This window comes from Mytilus trossulus, chromosome 13 (assembly GCF_036588685.1).
Source record: "Mytilus trossulus isolate FHL-02 chromosome 13, PNRI_Mtr1.1.1.hap1, whole genome shotgun sequence".
In the NCBI taxonomy this organism is placed as follows: Eukaryota; Metazoa; Mollusca; class Bivalvia; order Mytilida; family Mytilidae; genus Mytilus; species Mytilus trossulus.
Genome location: NC_086385.1, coordinates 29863973 through 29886017, shown reverse-complemented (window position 1 = coordinate 29886017; position 22045 = coordinate 29863973). Strand labels below are relative to the sequence as shown.

At 30.0% G+C, this 22045-nt stretch overlaps 1 protein-coding gene across 17 annotated transcripts in view; it reads left to right on the top strand.

Annotated features, from left to right (window-relative positions):
- Positions 1-22045, top strand: part of LOC134694860 (thioredoxin domain-containing protein 6-like) — a 57518-nt gene that overhangs the window by 26167 nt on the left and 9306 nt on the right. For 8 of the 17 annotated variants that reach the window (XM_063555941.1, XM_063555953.1, XM_063555942.1 and 5 more), the window contains 7 exons: positions 4903-4938; positions 6377-6412; positions 7399-7470; positions 9655-9687; positions 10448-10474; positions 11119-11148; positions 20592-20633. In XM_063555941.1, the coding sequence (XP_063412011.1) occupies positions 4903-4938; positions 6377-6412; positions 7399-7470; positions 9655-9687; positions 10448-10474; positions 11119-11148; positions 20592-20633 (276 nt within the window). The remainder of the gene's footprint in view (positions 1-4902; positions 4939-6376; positions 6413-7398; positions 7471-9654; positions 9688-10447; positions 10475-11118; positions 11149-20591; positions 20634-22045) is intronic. The other 9 variants (XM_063555949.1, XM_063555944.1, XM_063555957.1 and 6 more) reach the window with 5 other exon arrangements.

Sequence of the window (22045 nt, the reverse complement as noted above, 5' to 3'; positions counted from 1 at the left end):
ATGTATATGAAGTGGTCAAATTGAAAGTATCTTCAATTTGAATAATATAAGTTTAATTTGAATAGGGGGAATACAATACTAAATAATACAGTCTGGGGATATCTGTATTGTCTAATATGATAGCTTAGGGTAGCTATGTTTTTTACAGAATTGCCCCAATTTTTACTTTTGAATTTAATGAATTTACCTTTTGAGTGAAATATTCCCTTTCAATGTTTCTAGTGTTTTAAAATCTAAGGCTACACATGTATTGTGCATGTAATTTAATTCTAACTTTTGCTTAGATGTTGTAAATATAGTGTGATATGGGAAATCTAATGAATTACCTCCCTTTGGAAGAGATGGGGAATCAAATGAGTATTTTCCCTCTAAAGATATGGGTTAAAATAATGAGTTATCTCCTTCCAAAACATATATGGAATCAAATGAGTTATCTCCCTTCCTAAAATAGGGAAAATCTAATGATTTACTTACTTCCCTTCAAAAATGTGGGGACTCTGATGATTTATCCCCTTTTCAAAGATATGGAAAATTTAATGAGTTATCTCCCTTCCAATTATATGGGGAAATCTAATGAGTTATCTCCCTTCCAATTGATTAAGATATTTAACTCTTCAAATGAAACTTTATTGTGATTTTACTTTATTTATACTGGTCTTGCATGCCTCTAACATTTTTGATCAATATTATTATCATGGCATGTTTTACAAAGATATTTATAGATATTTTAGCATGTGACTTTTAAAAGTATTTATACATAAAGCATAGGACTTCCCTAAATATTTACAAATAAAGCGATGGAATTTCTGAAGTTTTTAGAGATTATGCATTATGAACAAGGAGTGCTGTGAAGGGTCCATTGTGTGATAAGAGAAATATATTGTAGTTCATTGAATTTTATACATATTACTGGAAATTGCTGACCCTGAAAAGATAGGTTGAAACTGTTCTGAATTTCCGAAAATAGTACAATAATGTAGAAAAAAGTAAAATAAAAAAAATACCAAACTCAGAGGAACATTCAAAATGGACAGTCCGTAATCAAATGACCTTAACACCAGAAAACATACAAAATTTGATTTTATACAACAAATTAGAAAAATAAAAAAAGTATTAAAAACCCACATCCTTGGCTTGCAATTTTGAGGAAATTGTTTAAAATCACCAAATTTTTTAAGTGATATATTAATTTAATGTCAGAAATTGCTTTTTGGTGATTGTGTCTTGCTTCCATTACCTTTAAAATTTATAGAAAAATGGAACTTTGTTGCTTGAAATTTGCTTCAATTTTATACCATTAAGTCCATAAACAGCTTGCAAATTCTTTGTTAAATGTTCCTGATTGCTGCATTCAGCATAAAAAGATAAGGTATGAAAAACACCTAAGCACATATTGGCTGTACTGAATGGCTTAGCTGACTTGTGTAATGGATATTGTTTCATATTGTCATGGTAATGGTGCATTGGCAGTGGCTATAGACAACTTTCACATTCATGCATTTTGTCATGCATTGCTAAGTTTTTTCATCACAGTAAGAGCAAATTTTTAACTAGTGAACTCAAAATTGGTCTATGAACAAAAAAGAAGGTATAAGAAGGAATTAGAAAAAGACCAAAGACAAAAACACATAAATGCACATTTAAAAAAAAAAAGAGTTGAAAACAAACTAAGGTTTGAATCATAATTATAGATTGAATTCTAGTATATAAGGATTAGCACATTATATTTAATATAGATATGATCAACAAAAATATTTATACCACATTAACATGTTAACATGAATAAAGTGAGATGCCAACTAAAGAACCTTAAACTTCGTTCGACTTATTTTATAAATGCTAGTAAACCAAATTTTCATTTTCAAGATTTTAGTTTTAAATTCCAAAACAGTTGGCAAGGTTTTATATTCACTGTTTTCTTGTTCATTGCTCACGTCTCCTTTCAAGGCAGTTGATGTGAGGGAATATTTTCAAAACTAGTAAAAGCAAAACCCTTATTAAAATTTACCACTTAACAGAATCTCAATAAGTCTATATTCCAATCAGACTAATGCTGAATATTTATACATCTTTTAAAAAATCTATTAAACAGGGAGATTCCTCCTCAATATTGGTCTGACTGCATGGTTGGGAAAGGTATCTACCTAGTCCCAGTCAATCATGGTATTTCCTTCTAAGGATAAGAAATGTTTAGAATGGTTTAAAAAGTAGGAATATCACTGATGTTGTCAATTTTCCTTAATTTGCTCATCATAGATTTAAAAAATCATTCAACCAACTATGGTTTGTGTTTTCAGACCGAAGGAATAAGGGATCAACAAGAAAATAATCCCTTGACAAGGGAGTAAAACCTTAAAGCGTTAGTTCATTCCAAATTGATGACATTGACTCTCATTTTAATGATCAAGTGCCTAAATGCAAATATAGCATGTTAATATAATATGTATTCAGAATTTATATAAATTTATCTTACTTTCTGAAGCTTGATAAGATTTAAACCTTAAATGTCAGCAAATCAGAAATTGTCCCGTAATAATTTATAATGAATTAATTATTTAATGAAATATTTGTCAAAATAGTTTTTAAATGAGCTTACAAAAATAAATTCCAATCTTAAATTTTAAATTTTAAATAATTTTTCATATATATACATATTTTGTTTGTTTATATTAATTGGTACTAAATTAAAGTCAATGATTATATATTAAATTTCAATTATAATTTTCGTCATTATTATACAATTGTATGTCGTTTGTCATTATATTAATTATATGCTGTGGTTTAAGGTAGTAACAGATATTAATCAAAGATAGTGTTTGGTGGGAGTGTCTGGTGGGTGTGTTTATGGAGTCACATGTCTAGCAGCCATTTGTAATTCATGCATAACCTTGGATTTAGCTGTGCTTTTATAGTAATGTTAGCATGAAAAATCAGTAGGCATAACATTAAAGGGAAATGACTTTCTTTTGGGTCAAAGTTTTAAGTGGTACTTCTCTTGTTTTGGAAATTCAAACTATTATTTATATTGAATCTAGTTGTTCAAATTTCTATTAAATTAACACACTTATTTATATCTCAGATTAAATAAAGGGAACAAGTTGGAAGACAAGTGTAAACTCAAGTTAATTGTGGCCAAATTTGAATTTATTACAATGGTATATATTAAAATAAACTCTATCAACATTTTCTAAACAGTTTTTAAAATGTCCTTCTCAAGCATATTTTAGGTAGCGCCTGCATTTGAAAATAATGATAATAGGAAAAAATTATTTAAACACAAATTGCCTACTGATTTCTCATTTTATATATTATGAATATATGTGTGTGTACTTGTTTTGTTTGTGGTTGTCGTTTAGTTTTGTTTCTTCAGTATCTCTAATAACATAATGAGTTTTTGCAACCAAGCCCTTAAATCTTTGTAGAAATATTATTTTTGAATTGCTTTATAAGAATCTTAGCAAAAACTATGCTTGAAAATATACTATGGAAATATACTGATTTTTTTCTCTGAGTGTACTAATACATATATTGATTCATATTAAATTGTTTTAAAGCTCATGCATCTATCCATAAGCAAAAAGTGAAAGTTTCTAAATCTAAAACAGTTTTCATCATGATCCTTAAAAATGCAAATCATTGGAAAATATCATCTTTTAAGGGCAATAACTCCATTAAGATGTAGACTAATGATTTTCATCTTGTTGACATATGTAAAGTTTTTGTCTTAAGTTACTGATATTTTTTTTGCTAGTATCTTTCTTTTCAACATCATATTCCAGATAAAAGGTGAAAAAGAAAAAGAACTTCAATGTATGATGACTCCTTATTTTAAAAATTCAAATAGTTTAAAAACTCATAAATACTTAGGATTGGTACCTAAACGAAACTAGTTTTGAGATAATACATAAGTGGAACATGGAACAAAGATTATTTTTATACTGAACCATTCTTTTTTCACTGTCTTGTCAAGTTTTATATGTACAATGTATAAATATCTTAAGATTTTGGTTGATGGTATTTCTTCTATCATGTCTATATGTTATCTTTGGAGTGTTTCTCAAACTGTCATTTTACTTACAAAATCGATAATTTGGATGATTTCTAAAAGAAAAGTAATCAGAAATTAAAATAAAATATACAAGAAAATTGAAGACTAACCGGTTTGATAAGTTTAGAAATGAACATTAAATAGATAATTTGTAAAGATTTAAAAAAAAAAAAATCAAAAAAATTGATAAATTAATCTGTTTGATAAGTTCAGAAGTGGACAAAGTGAGAAAAAAAACATTTTGAGAAAGCCCATCACTACAAATGACACTTTGAGACAGCCAATCAATACAATGCACTGCACAGTTGGTAGTAAACTTAGAAATGCACAGTATCTTTAGAAAGTACATTTTTTTGCAAGCTCTTTAGTACAAAATAGAACTTGATTCATTATCTGCGAAGCTGTGATCAAAGGATGCTGGGAAATAATGAGCAGAAGTTGGATTTAAACAAGTTTCCTTTTATAGAAAAAAATCTATGAGATTTAATGTGTTGAAAAATAAAACAGTTTGCTAGTCAGATTATTTAGTTGTGCATGTTAAATTTGTTTAAGATTGAGAAGACAATATTTTTATTTATTAATTTTAACCTTTCTTAGTGGCCAGTTTTTGGTATTTCATTTTCTCTTATATTTAAAAAAATATTTAAACCTTGAACTCCTTGTTTTTACAAATTGACATGAAAGAATGGAAAGTATTTTTCGTTGAATGTTGGTCTGGCTGTCTGTTCTTTAGTCATGTGATAAAGACATATATAGATACTATACTTATGTACTGTTACTCAAATGATAACAAAAAGTTACATGATAAAAAAAAGATTTAGCAAAAAAATAATTTTGTATTGATATTTTTACAGAAACAATCGACGAAGAAGCAGAAAAAGATCAAGAAGGTGAGGTTATAAATAGATCATTTTTTTGGTGGAAAATATGCGTCATTTTCAAGTGGGAAATTTGGAATAAACCATGAATTTGACTGAAAGTTCAATTTACAGACCCATTTCCAAGAGTCAAACCCTGCTTTAAAATAAGACCACATGTTGTCAGTGATGATACATAAATAGACCCTCAAGTGTGCACATATAGTAATTTTATGCAAGACAATTGTTTAAATGAGTGCTTTTTTAGTTTGTATTCATGCACAATTACTACTTAGACTGCACTGTTTTGGAAAATAATTGTCTTTTTGGGAATAATTTTAAGCCATTTTTTTTTCAAATTGGGATTCTTCTCCAGGGGAAAAAGAAAAAGCCTTTATTCTCCACTTATTTAAGACAAACAATATCACTGTAGATACAATATATTCTTTGATGTTTTGAAATTTTAAAATTTTCATCAAATCATCAAATAATAAATCAATACTTACAATTAATATATTTTTTATTATACAAAAGGTATTGCATTCTGTATAACTCCATCTTTAGGAGTAACAGGATGACTTCATATTACAACTTATCACTATTTGTCTGCCATTACTGGACATTACACAATTTACCGTAAAATTTTGATGTCATAATGGACAATATATGAGGCCACAATAGTAAAGTGATTGTTGTATGATGTCAAAAGTTTGAGCAGGACAGATTCCCTGGTTAAGCGGGAATAGGGATAAGGTATATTTGGTCAGCAGCTGGACAGTGATGAGTTGTAACATTGGTGCGCTTTTCTGGTCTGTCATACATCTTCTTGTTTTCAAATAAATTCAATCACAAAATGTGCTAATTAAGACACAGCATACATTCTGGTTTCTATTACTGTGGATTCATCAATTTTCGTGGATATCCATTTTTCGTGGATTGAGAAAAAATTGAAGTTAGTGGGTATTTGATTTCATGGTTTTTCCAATCGCGACATACAAATCCTATAGAAAATATGTGCTTAGTTAAACATTTGTTAACCTGTACCCACAAAAACCAAGAAAATAGGTATCCAACGAATAACAATGAATCCACAGTATTTTACTTCATATAAGCATTGAAATCTCTTTTTTTTTGCTTTTCAGGTTTATTTATGTTTTAATCATTTCATCATCAGTCAACTCATGAAACAAACAAAATTACATCTGTTGCCTTGTGTTAACACTTCTAAAAGTATTCTGGTGTAAGCATTATAAATACATAAAAGACCTTTTAAGCTACAAATGTAATAATATTGTGATATGATTCACTGCAACATCACATGCAATTTTCGCCTGCAGGGCAAGATATTTACCAACACTAGGACCATATGACAATTTTTGAAAGCTGATTTCTCTGATATTAGACATATAAACATCCTAAATTAAAAGTTTTAGGAAAAAAAAACCATGTAATCCTTTTAAATTATTTATAGGTTTTGCAGCAGAAGTTCCGACAACAAAAACAGCAGGTTGTGTTCAGTGAAAACATTCTTTATCAAATACAAAACCTTATTATAAATGATACCCACTTTCCTTTCATTCTCAGAGCTTTCAAGGTCTTTGATTTTTCTGCTAAATATCTGTCATTATTTCTCTCAATACTTCTCCTAAACCATTTTGAATGATAAAGCATGTATGTCACTAACTCACTGAACCTCTAGTAAAAGTTGCTAAAAAATGTAGATGCTAGTTACTTGTTCAGTCTTTTCTTTGCATGATAAAATTTTGACAAAAATGCAACTACAACTTGTGGCAAGGTTAAGAAAAATAAAACTTGAATATTTAATATAATAGAGGGACAGACAAACTCACAAATCCAAAAACATACTGACAACGCCATTGCTAAAAATGAAAAAGACAAACAGACAAACAATAGTATACATGACAAATCCATCACTAGGGGTTATCTCAGGTGCTCCGGAAGGGTAAGCAGATCCTACTCCACATGTGGCACCCGTCGTGTTGCTCATGATATAACAAAATTGGTTAATAGTCTTATTCCGTAGTTCACATTAATGAAAGGAAAGGGGATTGTAGTTACTACGTAAGGAACATATCAGATATCATCTGTGAAACTGTGTCAACCTAATCAGGATGGCATCTGTAAAATTTACGAAAGGATGATTTCAACTTCACCATTTGGAACTCTTGGTTTAATAGCTTCCCTGTGATAAAGTAGATGTTTTGGAAAAATACAGGAAATTACAAACATTCAAAAATAAATATCCACAATCCTTGAAAATTGGTATAAATTTTTTTTTATTAAAAATCGACAGTTATTACAAATGTCTCCAAAAAAAATCATAAAACATGAACTCTGTAAATTTTGAACAATGCCTGACATTTATTTAAAAAAAAAAAATAATACTGGTTCCCTGTTATACCAATATCTATCAAAAATTTAAAATTTTATCGCAATGTTTATATTGTTGAAGGTTATATTTGCTATTTATAGAAAAACCTGTATCAGATTCAACGAAGGATGCAGAGGAATCATCACCGGAAGTGAAACAACAACAGTTAAACGGTAAGTCATGATTTGTAAAAGTCTGTTAGGTCATACACACGCCATGGCACTTATGTCTGTTAGGACCAGAGATGGGGTAATCATAATCTGTAATCGTAATCGATTGTAATTGATTACATTTTTTCAAGTAATCGACAGTAATCTGTAATCGAAGACATTTTCGATTACATGTAATCGTAATTTAATCGATTACAGCAAAAAATTGGGTGTAATCATCGATTACTTTTCGATTACATTTCGATTACTTTAGTAAAATAGTTTGATGAAAAACAACCTATTTCAGAGGAAAATATGCATGTTATCACTTTGAAGTACAAATAAAATATTATACATCAACAATACTTGAGAGTAAAGCTATATATTGTCTCAAGCTGCATTATGAGCAACCAGACCCCCTACCTAAATTTACTTTATATCTAGCTTTTTAAAACAAATGGATGTATGTGCTTGTCAATAATTGAAGCCAAGAGCTTTAATATTAAATAATAAAATAGATTTGAAATAATAAAATAGGTCTTAAATAAGAAATGTGTCTGTCTTTCGTTAAGTTCTTCACTACATTTTTAAAAGTGATAAGTTTATTTGCGTTATATTTCCTGAAAACATCATTTTCAGTCAGAGTTGAAATAAAAGCTTAGAATAGATAATCAGTTGATTTCTTAAATGTTATGATATACATGTACATTTTTTGTATATAAATTGAATTAAAAAAGAATAAAAAATCCTTTTAACATTAATGAACCAATGGCAATGCATTGCAATTCTTTTTAGAAATAGATACATGTATCCCTTTTACACTATAAATATATTTTGTATATAATTTTATGGGGAGAAGTCAACAAATCTTGACGATATTCTTGCCTTTCCTAATTAGATGATCAAAGTCTTCTAATCAATAACAAACAAAGCTTGTTTTTATTTCAATTATCTTAATATGTCTAATTAAGAATGAAATTTACAGTATTTAGCCCCAGGTTAAAGATTGTACTGCCACTTTATAAAAATAAATTTTGATCTTAAAAATTAGCTGAACTGATTAATTATTCTACTATTATTTTTATATTTCCTTAAACATTATAATTAACTATGCTAAAATATTTTTTTTAAAGAGTAAAAAACAAAAAAAGCTAACTGAAGTCAGTAAGAAAGCAAAATTTATGAAAAACAATTAGTTATGAATAAGTGATTGTTGCAATTCAATGACATCTTTCATTTATGTTGAAAGTAAAAATTTCAAGATTTTTTAAATATTTCTAATCTTCATTAAGAGATATGATTTTAAAAAACAGCTATTAACTTACAATTTAGAAACAATGCTTTAAATGATGCATTTGGTAAGTTCTTTATAATTTCCACTATATTCCTAACTTAGGACCTTATCAGGTTAAAGTTTTGGTTTAAGGTGATTTGTGGTATTGATTATATATACCAACTTGAAGCTAAATACACAATAGATATAGGAAGATGTGGTCTTAGTGCCAATGAGACAACTCTCCATCCAAATAACAATTTAAAAAAAAGTAAACCATTATAGTTCAATGTAAGTTGATAAATGCATTGCTTAATATCCACAATATATATGCAAATTAGGATTGTCACCCAGATTTTGGGTTCTTTCCGATATGGAAATGTAATACATGTACTGCAAAAAAGGCATTGTTTCTTTTGGAAACATTCTTGTTTTTTGGTTTTTTTTTGGTTTTTTTTTGGTTTACAAATGGTTCATTACCCACTTGGGAATTGAATGCAGAAATTTAGGAAAAGTATTAAAGAAGTAACAAAGTAAAATATCTTGCTGATGATAGGATTAAGATGTAGGCATTGTATAGAAAAAAGTAAAAACATGAAAATACTGAAATCCGAGTAAAATTCAAAAAGGACAGACCAAAATCAAAAGTCCAAACACATCAAACGAATGGATAACAACTGTCATATTCCTGACTTGGTAGAGATATTTTCTAATGAAGAAATGTAATGTAGAGTGAAATAATGATTTTGGAGAACCCTTCAATTCATGCCCCTTCCCCACCCCCAATAAAAAAGTATTGAAGAGTTGTGGATTATTCAGCAGCAAGTTGACAACATTGAACATCAGTGTTTGTTGTATAATCCAAGTATAAAACTTTGTAAGTTTATGGGACAACTAACTATCATACATGTATGTTTTTTTTATTTATTTTATAGAACAAAGAACTAAAGAAGAAGAAACGAGGGAAGGTAAATATCAAATATCACTTGAACTTCAACATTTTGACTAGGTCTTCATGCCAGAAATTAAAATCTGGTGGACCCAGCGTCAACTATTTGTACAAAGTAAAATATTTCAGTAGGTAAAAGATCTGGATGCTTCATAACTTGTAAACAGATCAGTATTCTCCCCAGACATTTCCTCAAAGCATCCTGGGAAACAGGGCAATTTTAAATACCATCTTGCTGTTTACAATTATAGCATCACATCCATAACATAATTTGTAAGAAAGGAAATTCAGATCACAATACATTAAAAGAATACAGCATCTTATTATCAAGATTCTACAAGGCCATAAAGAGAACACTGTAGATGTATCTGTCTGTCATATGTCCATTGTCCATGACCTCATTTCATGGCTCAGCGACTCTTTAAAAAAAACCTGCAAGAGTCTTTTTGTTCCATATAGCAGTCAAAAAGCAAAACTCTTTGTATGTTATTGCTGTCAATGGCAGCATCAACAATGTTTGTATCAAGTTTTGATTAGTTCAGTTTAAGAGGTGACTGCTAGTGGAGGGTGGAAAGGGGGGGGGGAGGTGTGTTCAAATGTTATTTGGTATATATTGCATTAGAAATGCTTAAAGTGGCTTTCAACAACGATCAATCTATACTTATATATTTTAAATTGTTTGGTGTACTTAAAATGAAATTAAAATCTGTTTAAACAACTTGCATAGCTATATAAGACCTGTATATAGAAGTTTTTTTTCCCTTTTTTTATTTTTACAGAAACACCAAAAGAAGAAACCAAAGAAGGTAACTTAAGTTTTTAGTTTCTTGAAAAAGAAAAATTAAACATATCATTTTTCCTTAGACAGGCACTGAGTTACTGAGTCATTATTTTTGGTAATTGGCCTAGTACTGTGGATTCATTTATTTTCGTGGGTATCAATTTTCCAGGATTGCTGAAAAGTTGCATATTCTGTGATATTTGATTTCGTTGTTTTGACAATCTTTGTATACAACACCTATTGAAAATACGTATTTCGTTGAACAGTGGATTTCGTGGTTACAGGTGAACCACGAAATTAAATGTTCCACGAATGATAAATTTACTATAGGCTTGTATGTAGACTGCATCAAAACCACGAAATTAAATAACCACGAACTTGCAAGTTTTCCCTAATCCACGAAAATTGGTACCCACGAAAATAAATGAATCCACAGTATATGAACAGAATTCTTGAAATATGCTGCTGAAAAGCAGTTTTACTATCTACATAAATAGCCTCACCAGAGACAAACCTTTTTAAAGCTTGGTTGAGAGTTACTAAGGGTATGTGAACATGCTAATTTCAATGAATAGATCTCCTTGACAGAGTAGGAATCAGAAGATGAAATGGTGTTTAACTTCAACAGTCATATTTGATTTTCATTTTCTATACATGTTATTTTTATAGAAGAAAAAACAGATGAGCAGCCTTCTACAGGTACACAATATATCTAACCAGATCTAGCTTTTAATTTAAGTTTTACTGGGTTAATTATTTACAAATGGTTTACTTTACAATTGTTGTTTAGGCATTGATCATTCATCTTTTGTTTGGGGATCATGTATTAAGGGCATCCGATACAGTTTCTCGTTTAAATGTCATTTTTATAAATTTGTAATATGTTGTAGGCCTTGGCTAGTTATAAAATAAAACACAAAATAAAACATAGGTCACCGTGCTTGATTTCGAGGAAATTGAGGCTGAAAATTGGGGATTTGTGCAATTTTGTAAAAAAGTTAGGCAATGTTAAAAAAATTTGGAGCAGATATTTTTGGTCGTAAATTAAGTTAAGATCGGGTTCAATCTGAAGCTGTGATAAGTGACAAAAAGGGAAAAAATAAATCACTACATGAATAACTATACAATTATTCAAGCCTTGCTTGTCATTGCGGACTATATGCTCAAAGTGGTATTTTTTTAAACATAAAAAAATAGAAATAAACTGTTTCTGAAAATGTCATTTTTATAATTTTTCTGCATACATTGTATTTTGTCATGCTTTCTCCAAATCCCAAATAAAAAATATAGGTCACCGTGCTTGATTCCACGATAAACGCGATTTATCCTAAAAATTGCGTCCCCCCTTTGTAACCTCAACGTTAGCGCTAAAGTGCACGACGTCGCTGGCAGACAATTTCGACGTTATCTCTGCAAATGACCGGAGACATTTTTCAGATGTATAAATATTGCTTGTAACATGTGTAAATTACTATCTATGAATTGGTAATATTGTTTCTGGAAATAAAATCATGTGAATAACAAATCCCTCTCTCCGTTTGTGGTCTAAGTGAGAAAGATCTCAAAAACAGTTATTACAGACTGTTGATAATTTTTACGGCTTTTAAAATTAAAGACTCGGCAATTTAGAACTTGACATACAGATACATTTACTGTACACACTCGTATATTATTTCATACCGTATGTTGACCTCTAGATTTCTTTTGTTTTGTTTGGTGGGCTGCAGTTTCATAATGCGGGGTTCACACATTGCCGATTATTGCTCCCGTTTGAGATCAGACAGCAATACGACACAAAAAGTGAAAAAGTCGGATAAGTATCCTCAATTATCTGGAATGTCCTATCATTGTCTGAACACAGTCGTTTTAGTTCATAACAAATTCTTACGGGTCGTGAAGGGTCCGAATAGTTCGGCAAAGCACCACGACAGTTAGGTGCGTCGCGTAACATTCGGGACAACTCAGCCGATTTTGTCTAGTCGGATTACAATCGTGGCTATGTCGTGACAGATTCTGCTGTATCGGATCGAATTCCGAACAATGTCTTGTGTATTCTGGACGGTGTCTTGTGGAACGGGAATGATTTGGAGTAATTTTGCATAGTTGTTTTTCTGTCGATTGAGTCCAGATTGCATCCAGATCTTGTCGATTGCGAACCGTTTTTTGCAGAAACCGTTCAGAAACAGTCCCGTTATTAATACGAAATTAATCAATGATACCCACGTCAGAGTCCCGATAATTACAGAATACAATAAGACTGAGACCAGACAAAGCCGTTTGCAATGCTATAGAGCGGACCGTGATAGAATTCCGTTCCGACAGTACCTGATCATCCCGAATATGCCGACAGTTTTCTAACAGATATCTTCCGTCAGCGTCGGTTCACGGTCTGGTCACTGTCTGATCTCTGTCGGATTACGTTCGGTAGAGGCGGGACGAAGTCGTGACATACTCGGTCGTTAAAGGTCGAATTTTATCTGGCGAAAAATACAAATCGGTTTAGAAGCGGATTCAGAACGGGATTATCGGGACTAATTCGCTTAGAAACGGTTGAATATCGTCGCTTCCTGAACACTATCTGATTGTTGTCGTGATCAAATTATTTTTTTTTACAAATTTTGATTTAAGTTTGAATTTCCATCCACAGGATCTTGATCAGACTTTTGATAAATTTTAATCGGGAATGGTCCCGTTCGAGGACGGTAGTAAAAATCGTGAATGTGTGACCCCAGCTTAACAAATATTCCCTAAAATCCTTTTATTCACGTTTTACTCACTGAGAAATCAGGTTTTGTTGATACGAATTAAAAGTTAACGTCGTTTGGACAGTAAATCAAATTTAATGCGCATTGCAATTCGAATTAGAATTTACGTTAGTACGTAAAATATTTTGAATGCGAACTTAAACTTATTCGAATTAGTTAATGAGAATCGAATTCGAATTACGTGTGAACTCAGCATTATCCTGCAAAAGGAACTTTTTTTTGTACAAAAATTGTAGCACATAAAGTAAGCCGTTACTTTTCTCGTTTGAATTGTTTTACGTTGTCATTTCGTGATCTTTTATAGCCGACTATGTGATATGGGATTTGCTCATTGTTGAAGACCGTACGGTGACCTATAGTTATTAATTTCTGTATCATGTTTGTCTCTTGTTGAGAGTTGTCTCATTGGCAATTATAACACATCTTCTGTTTAATGTGGTCAGAAAACAAAAGCAAAATCTTATAAAGGAGAAGTTTCCAATTTGCAAAAGAATGCTTTTGTCCAAACAATGAAACTACAACTTTGATTTTTTTTATTTGGCAAATACGATTGGATTAGTTGCGATTAAAATCCTTCTCTCATAGCGTTGGTCAATAACTATATATTTTTTTCCACCATATAGCGCGTACATAAAATATCGCACGTCCATTCCTCTGTCTGTCCTTTCGGTCCTTCTGGTTAATTAAATTTTTCAAGTGTACAATTCTTGTTAACTTTCTATAAAACTGATATCGTATGGACACGCTCGAAAATCACTGCATATCAACTATTCTTTAAAAGAGTTATGCCATTCAGAAATATTGATTATATTGGAAATTGCACTGTATTTGCTGTCATTTCGTCATTTCTCTAATATATTTATAAAAAATATAAAAAATATAAAAAAATAAATAATAAACAGTTGCTCTACGAACTCATGATACGCCCATCGTCTTATGATTTTGGATAATATGCTGTACCATGTTTATGACGGACAGACGGACGCGGGCATTTGTATACTATAATATGTCCCTTCAAATTTTTTACGGATGTATACACATATTAATTCTTGGCTATTGCCTCTTGTTAGATAAAATACGTGCAACGTGGAAGAAATAGGAACTTAAATAAAATAAAATAAATAAATAATCTTTATTTCAAGAGGACGATCCCATTAGTTAGAACTAATCTTCCTGAGAGTCCTCAAAAACTTTGTTCTTTTAGAAAAGTTGTTAGTGGCGTTAACCTACATTTTCTGTATTAGTTTTAAAATATCATTGGTTTCTTGTGATGTAATAAAATATCAATCATTGATAATGAATGATAACAAAAATGATAATTGACATACAACAAAAGGGTCAGTCGTCTTGAGATTGCTCACTATGCGATATTTTGTAGAAGAGCTCAAAGAAACAGTATTTTTTTTATTTCTTATAATGTTATTAGACTGTTATCCTGTTAGAATCGAATGCACAAATATTAATGGCGTAGAAGTTAGCATGCGGGAGAAACAGAAATTGGAGCATAAAAATTCCACATTACGTTTCTTATTACGGAACATTACACGCATTGCGTCCCGCAAAAAGTGACGTTTAGCGGGATTTCAAACGCTTAACGTTGCGCCAAGAGTTAATTCCCTTGAAACTGTATCGGATGCCCTTAAGGTGGTATGGGTGTCTTTCGCCATCTTGGATTGTAAAAAACAGAGAATCTAAGGTCAATATTTTCTATCAAGTTAGCAAAATTTGATGCAGGAATGCAGAATTTAATGTGAATTTTCATCTAAAAGAACCACTTTATAAGAATATAACTTAGAAATATTAATATTTTTACAAGTGTAGATTAATTTTGGTTGTTTTTGAATATTTTTCAAATTGGCATTTTAAGGGGAGGTAACTCTTAAAAACAAATGATTCAAAATCTTGAAGAAAGAAAAAAGACTTTAGAAGAGAAATAAACAGAAAAAATCCATTGGAAATGAAAAGATAAATAAAAAAAATACATTAAACTCAAAAACATATTTATATAGAAAAAAAAAACAACTGAGAAACAAATTGTTTTTCCGGGAAGGGGGATCTTTAACTTTCTTTGTAGAAAAGATGAATGGTCTGTTCCCAATAGCTTGTTAACTTCAGAACTGTGTAAATGGCAGACTAAACCTATAATTGCTTATATCCTTAACATTTAAATTCTGATGGATAGGTATCTGTCTAATTGGCAATCATCATCTCCTTATGTATATGAAAAATAATTATGTTTTTGTAAAGCTTTTGTGTATGAGTGTATCCTATTTTGTTGAATATAGGAAACTAATATGAATTTTGAGTATTAGTCATTTTGTTAAATGACGGATACTAATATGTATTTTATTTGATTTAGTCGTGTTGTAAACAATTATCAAAGTTTTTAAAATTTGTTATTTCTAAACTAATAACTTTATTATCTTATTTGCCTGTCAATTAAAACACTGAACAGTTCAATTTTTATGTATTTACTGTGGATTCATTTATTTTCGTGGGACCAATTTTCGTGGATATTTTAATTTCATTGTTTTGGCATATATTTCATATATTGGCTTCCTTTAGATAATTTGTAATTTGTTGGAACATTAAATTCATGGTTTCCCTGTACCAATGAAATCAGAGAAAATTGGTATCCAAAGAATATTAATAAATCTAAAGATTTTGTTTAACATTAGAAGATTCAGAATATCTTACAAAAAGTCAAAAACAAGAGTAGCTAACATCCTGAAATTTAACATAGTTGTATATATTTGTAGTAACACTAAACTTCTGTAAGTTTTAATTTCTGTCATAGTAGGAAAATCACAAATGTAAAATAAATGTATTAACAATTAATTTTCAGTTGCTATGATCACTTTGATATTATTGTTTTGTTTGTTTGTTAATCTTTGTGGTATATAGACATTATAAATATGTTTCGTTTGTGATTACTATTGAAGTAAAATTAGAATCACTTTTGTGATACTGTTTTGTTATGCATGTCCACTTATTTAAGGTAGATTGATGGTATACCGCCATCTTGGATTGTACAATCACAGTACAAAATCGGTCTAGTTATTTGCCTAAATCTGCAAATTTAGAGACAGATTTGCAATTCAATAGTTTGACAGTTATTTTCTATTTGAAGAAAACTTGTTAATTAATTGTATGTTTCAAAAAAATTTAATAAATATCATTTTTTTTGGTTTAAAAATATTTTTTTTCAAATGAGCCATTTAAGGGGAGATAACTCTTTTAGAACAAAATTTATACTGGACTAATAGGGAAATTTTTTATTTTCACTTTTAGCAAGAAAACAAGTTCGGTGACACCATGCTTTCTTTTTATTTCCTTAAAACATATTATGAAAACTTTCTTCTCACAATTTATTTCAAAATTCTTTCTCATAGAAAATTTTTTATGCACACTAATGTGTTTTTTCATGAACAAACTAACCAAATTTTGGCAATTTTCAACGACTCATTGCTTGAAAAATAGCACGGTGACCCATAAATTTTATTAAATTTTTGAAAAGAGCATAGTAAAATCTTCATTTTGGCAAATTATAAAAAAATTCTGTCTCAAAAAATATATACTTGTGATCTACCTTAAGCAAACACAAAATACGTAATTGTACCTCAAACACAAAATACGTAATTGTACCTATCACTTTTTATGTCCCACATACGATAGTAGAGGGGCATTATGTTTTCTGGTCTGTGCCTCTGTCCGTTCATTCTTCTGTGTGAACATAGAAAATGATAGTGCTAGTTTCAGGTTAAAGTTTTTGGTTAAAGTTTTTGGTCGAGGTAGTTTTTAATGAAGTTGAAGTCCAATCAACTTGAGACTTATTACACATGTTCCCTATGATATGATCTTTCTAAATTTAAATGACAAATTAGATTTTTACCCCAATGTCACGGTCCACTGAACATAGAAAATGATAGTGCCAGTGGGGCATCAGTGTACTGTGGACACATTCTTGTTTTAAAAGCAAGATTTTAAGATGTGAAATTTAAAAAAAAATATGGTTAAGCTGAATTTCAATCTGTTACATCAAAATTAAGAGCTGCATGGTATTCCTGAAATTATTCCTGGATTTTTTTTAGGTTACAGTATTTCTTATAACAATTTTTTTATCTACAAAATTATTGCTTTTTACAGAAGAAAAAACAGAAGAGCAGCCTTTTACAGGTACAAAATATATCTTATTTTAAGCTTATAATTTTAGTTGTAGAAGGGATATAATAGACTAACGCTTTTATTTTTAGAATTCTTACTTTGTTCAGAAAATTCACTCTTTGATTGACTAATTTGTTCTTTGTAGAATTTTGTTATTGTTTTATAAGGCTCTGGATGTGGGAGGGTGGGGGTCCTTTATTTCTTTTTTCTTTCATTTTTAGACCATTATTCTTTATATTTCAGCATGCTTGACGGTCATTATTCTCTTTTCTTTCACTTTAAGACTTTTATTCTCTATTCTTTATAATTCAGCATTTATTTATTCCCTATTCTTTATTTTTTCGCCTTATTTTTTCTTTTCTCTTTCCCCTCTCCCCCCTTTTTTTTATCTGCTCTTTATTATTTTTATTCTGTTTCTTCTGGGTTTTTTTTATTTTTGCCTATTTTCCTGTTTTCTTTCTTTTTTTTTTGCCTATTTTCCTGTTTTTTTTCTTTTTGTTGCCTATTTTCCTCTGTTCTTTTTTAGCCAGTACCTCTATTCTTTATTTTTTTAAGCCTTTTTTTCTTTATTCTTCTTTAAGACTATTTTTATTTTTTAAGCATGTTTTTCTCCTAAAATATTTTTGGCTCTTTTTTCTGCATGTTTTGCCTATTTTTTTTATTATGACTAAACCCCATGGAGATTCTTTTTTGTTCTTATTTTATAATCTTTTGTTATAGGTTTTGTTGTATACAGGAAACTAATCTTACAGATTAACCTATTATCTTTTTATCTTGTAAATGGCAAATTGTAGACTAATGCCTTTTGTACTTTTTGTTATGATTCTTTTTCTGGAAATGTTATTGGTAGATTGTAGATTAATTTGTGTCCTATACCTCAAAAACTTGATTTTTTTATGAAAGAACATGAAAATTAAAGATGAAATATAATTTATAAATAAGTTTACTGTCATCATATTTTATAAATGAAGTATAAACCATCAAAATTTTAAGCAGTTGCATGATTTTGAATGATAAAACCAATTGCAATTCAATGTGCACCAATATCACATCATAAAGATGTCTCAATGTAAACAACAAATGTGACATGCTGAAAGAAATTCTTATATCAAATGGGCCTGCAGGTTTATGCAGATAAAGTTTATAGACAATTATGACTAAAAATGTAAAAGATAAAAACATTCTCATGCTTTAGGTGTTAACAGAGACATTTAAATAGAAACCACTTTTCTTGATTTGAAAATAATGCCAATGCAAAGGACACATCACATTTACTCAGTAAAAGACTACACAAAACTTGGAATACAATTTTATATCATGTTTTTGTCAATATATGCTTACAAATGAATTATTTTTACAGAACAAAAAACAGACGAGCAGCCTTCTACAGGTACAAAATATATTTTATATCATATAGTCAATATAACAAATCTGTGGATTCATTCATTTATTTTTTCGTGGGTACCAATTATTTTGGATTTAAAAACAATTGTATTTTCTTTGATATTTGATTTGAAGTTTTGCATTACTTTGTTTACACACCTTTAGAAAATTCATTAAACAATTAAATTTGTGGTTTTCATATACCCACAAAATTTGTGGTTTATTATTACCTATACCCACAAAAGTGGTGGGTTACAAGTACCCATAAAAGTGGTGGGTTACCTGTACCCATAAAATGTGTGGTGTACCTATATAGCTATACCCACACAATTTGTGGTGAAATTATAACCTAAAAGTCTGTGGTTGACCTATACCCACAAAATTTTGGTGTCTTAACCCACAAAATATGTGGTATACTTATACCCACAAAATATGGTACCTCATGAATAATATATAATCCACAGAATTTTTTTATTTGGCAGGACAGTTGACTTTTTAGATGTTTGTTCTTGATGTAGTTGTTTTGTTTTTGTTTTTATCAAAATCGGACCATAGATGCATGTATACTAATTCAGTCTCTGTAGCTTTATGTTATAGCTTTAACTTTAGTTGTAAAGGGCAAACTATCAACTTATTCAGGCTCAAGCTTTTTTTAGCCTTAACTTCAGTTTTACAGGACAGACTATAGATTAATTCAGGTTCAAGCTTTTTGTTACTGTTAGCCTTAACTTAAGTTTTATAGGAGAGACTATCGACTAATTCAGTTTCTGTTGCTTTTTGTTATAGCTTTAACTTTAGTTGTAAAGGGAGACTAAAATGCATTTTTTCCCTAGCTTTTGTCATTATCTTTTTATTGGAAAGGGCAGACTCAATGAAACTAATCTGGTTTTTATAGCTTTTTGATGTAGCTTTAACTTCAGTTATATTAAGGGCAGACTAGAAACTGATTAAAATTTGATAGCGTTTTGATATACATGTCACTTTAACTTCAGTTGTCTCATTGGCAATCGTGCCACATCTTATTATTTTAATTATTGAGTGTTTGTGTTAAAGCCTTTTAAACTTTAATTGGATAGGAAAAATTGATAGACATATTTTGTTTGTCCCACTTCAATGAAGTTACTTAGTGCAGATTATAGACTAATTCAGATTTTTGAAGCTTTGCGTTAAACTTTTTTTCAACTTCAGTTAAATAGGGCAGACATAAACTTGTTTAATTCAGACTTGTTAGTTTATTGTCATCTTTGCTAGCCAAGGGTTACGATCCGCTCTCTCTTCACGAAGATGGTTTATCGTTGGATCTGTAGAAAGTTGAAAAATGAAATCTATAGACAAATTCAGCTCTATGAATGGTTCTGAATTTCCTACTTTTTCTTACTTATTCTCCTATTTTTTATTCTCTGCTAGATTATGTATTTCTGCATTCCATATCTATTGTACCAAATAAGCATGTACAAAAAGAATGTATGTATCTTATTTGTTTTAAAAGAAAATTTCTTTTTTCTGATTCACACAATGATGATTGAAGATTAGGTTTGTTCCAATTTTTATATTCTTGATCCTACATTGTGTGTAAGAAATACTGTTAATATCAACAATGATAATGTAAAACATTTTGGGGACCCCAGGCCTCCAGAGAAAACCATCTGTAACTTTGCAAAATCTAGTTTTACTTGGTTGTATTTTTTGTTAATTAAAATATGAACGGTCACACAATGTCTATTCTGATTATAAATTTGTTTAACATATAAGCATTTTTATATACAAATATACACCTCTTTGTCAATTGTGTAAAGCAATGAAAATTATAGCTTAAACTGTTGATTACAGAAGAATCCAAAGAAGAACAATCTAAAGAGGAACAACAAGAAGGTAAACCAAGCATGCACAATCTCAGTAGTGTATAACCTTAATCTGTCTATCTTGTAGTAGTCTATATTGTCTATTTGTATACTTATTTATTAATTGGTGTATATTTCTTTGTTTAATGATAAAAGAATAACTATGGTTTGTAGGAAGGTCTACTCAAACTTTTCAATTTTAGTAACAAGTGTTTTAATATAAGAGAATGTTTTGTCTGCTTTATGGTGGGGTTGTTGTCTCTTTGACATATTCCCCATTTCCATTCTCAATTTTATTATAAATTTACAAAATGTAAAATTAAAGCATCTTGTTAACTGTTAGCCTAAAATTTTCATGGCAGACAACATCATTTCAGTTTCACTCAGTCATTTTGATTGTTATGCCTTTGCCAAACACAGATCAAGTTTAAATTTGGTTGGTGTCACTTTTACTGTTCTAGAGTTATTCCCCTTTAATACAAACAGAAAAAATTGGGGAATTATTTCTATTCTGTTCACTTTATTTTCCTCAACTAAATGTACAATGATAATATTGCCACAAAACTTAGATCAAGTTAGAATTTGGGTAGTGTGCATTTTACTGTTATTGAGTTATGTCCCTTTATAACATTATATGCAAGCAATGGCATCATTTTTGTCCCATGGATGCACATTTCATTTATTTACCAATGTTTAACTACTGTAGAATTTTTAACAGAAATAACTACAGAAAGATATATAAATGTATTCAAGAAAAAAACTGATTTATGTTAGGTAAACAAAAAGGAACATTGTCTGATTCTGAAAATCAGAAAGAAAGGGAACAGTCTGGGAAATCTCAGAAAGCCCAAGAACAGTCTGCCAAAAATGGAGATCAGACTGAAAAATCAATTTCTAAACATGAGCAGTCTGCAGAGTCTCAAAAAGAGCGGGAAAAATCAGCAAAATCCCAAACAGAGCAAACAAAATCATCAAAATCTCAAAAAGAAGGGGAACAATCAAAATCTCTGGAACAACAGAAATCTGATTTAGATAAACAAAAAGAAACTAAGCAATCTGGTGAAACAATTAAAGAAGGTACAACAGCACTGCTTGTCCTTTAGTTGACCATGACCTCCATCATTATATTTATTTAAACTAGCCAAGTTGTAGAATGTATGGTGCTTAAAGAAGATGTTAAGTTAAATGACCTTGTTCTTTTTAGCAATAGTTTATAATAATTATCTTTAATATAAATACACCTGCATACACCTATATTTTATAGAAACATGTATACATAACTTATAGAGTGTCTCTGCTAAAAACCTGTATATGCTGTCTGTGGGGGTTAGATTCCCTATTGCATATCTTCATGTTTCCCATATATATTGATGTGACTAGAATATACTGTTGTACTACTTTTCTACCTTTTTGCAATTAAGCAAATGTATATATATCTGGAAT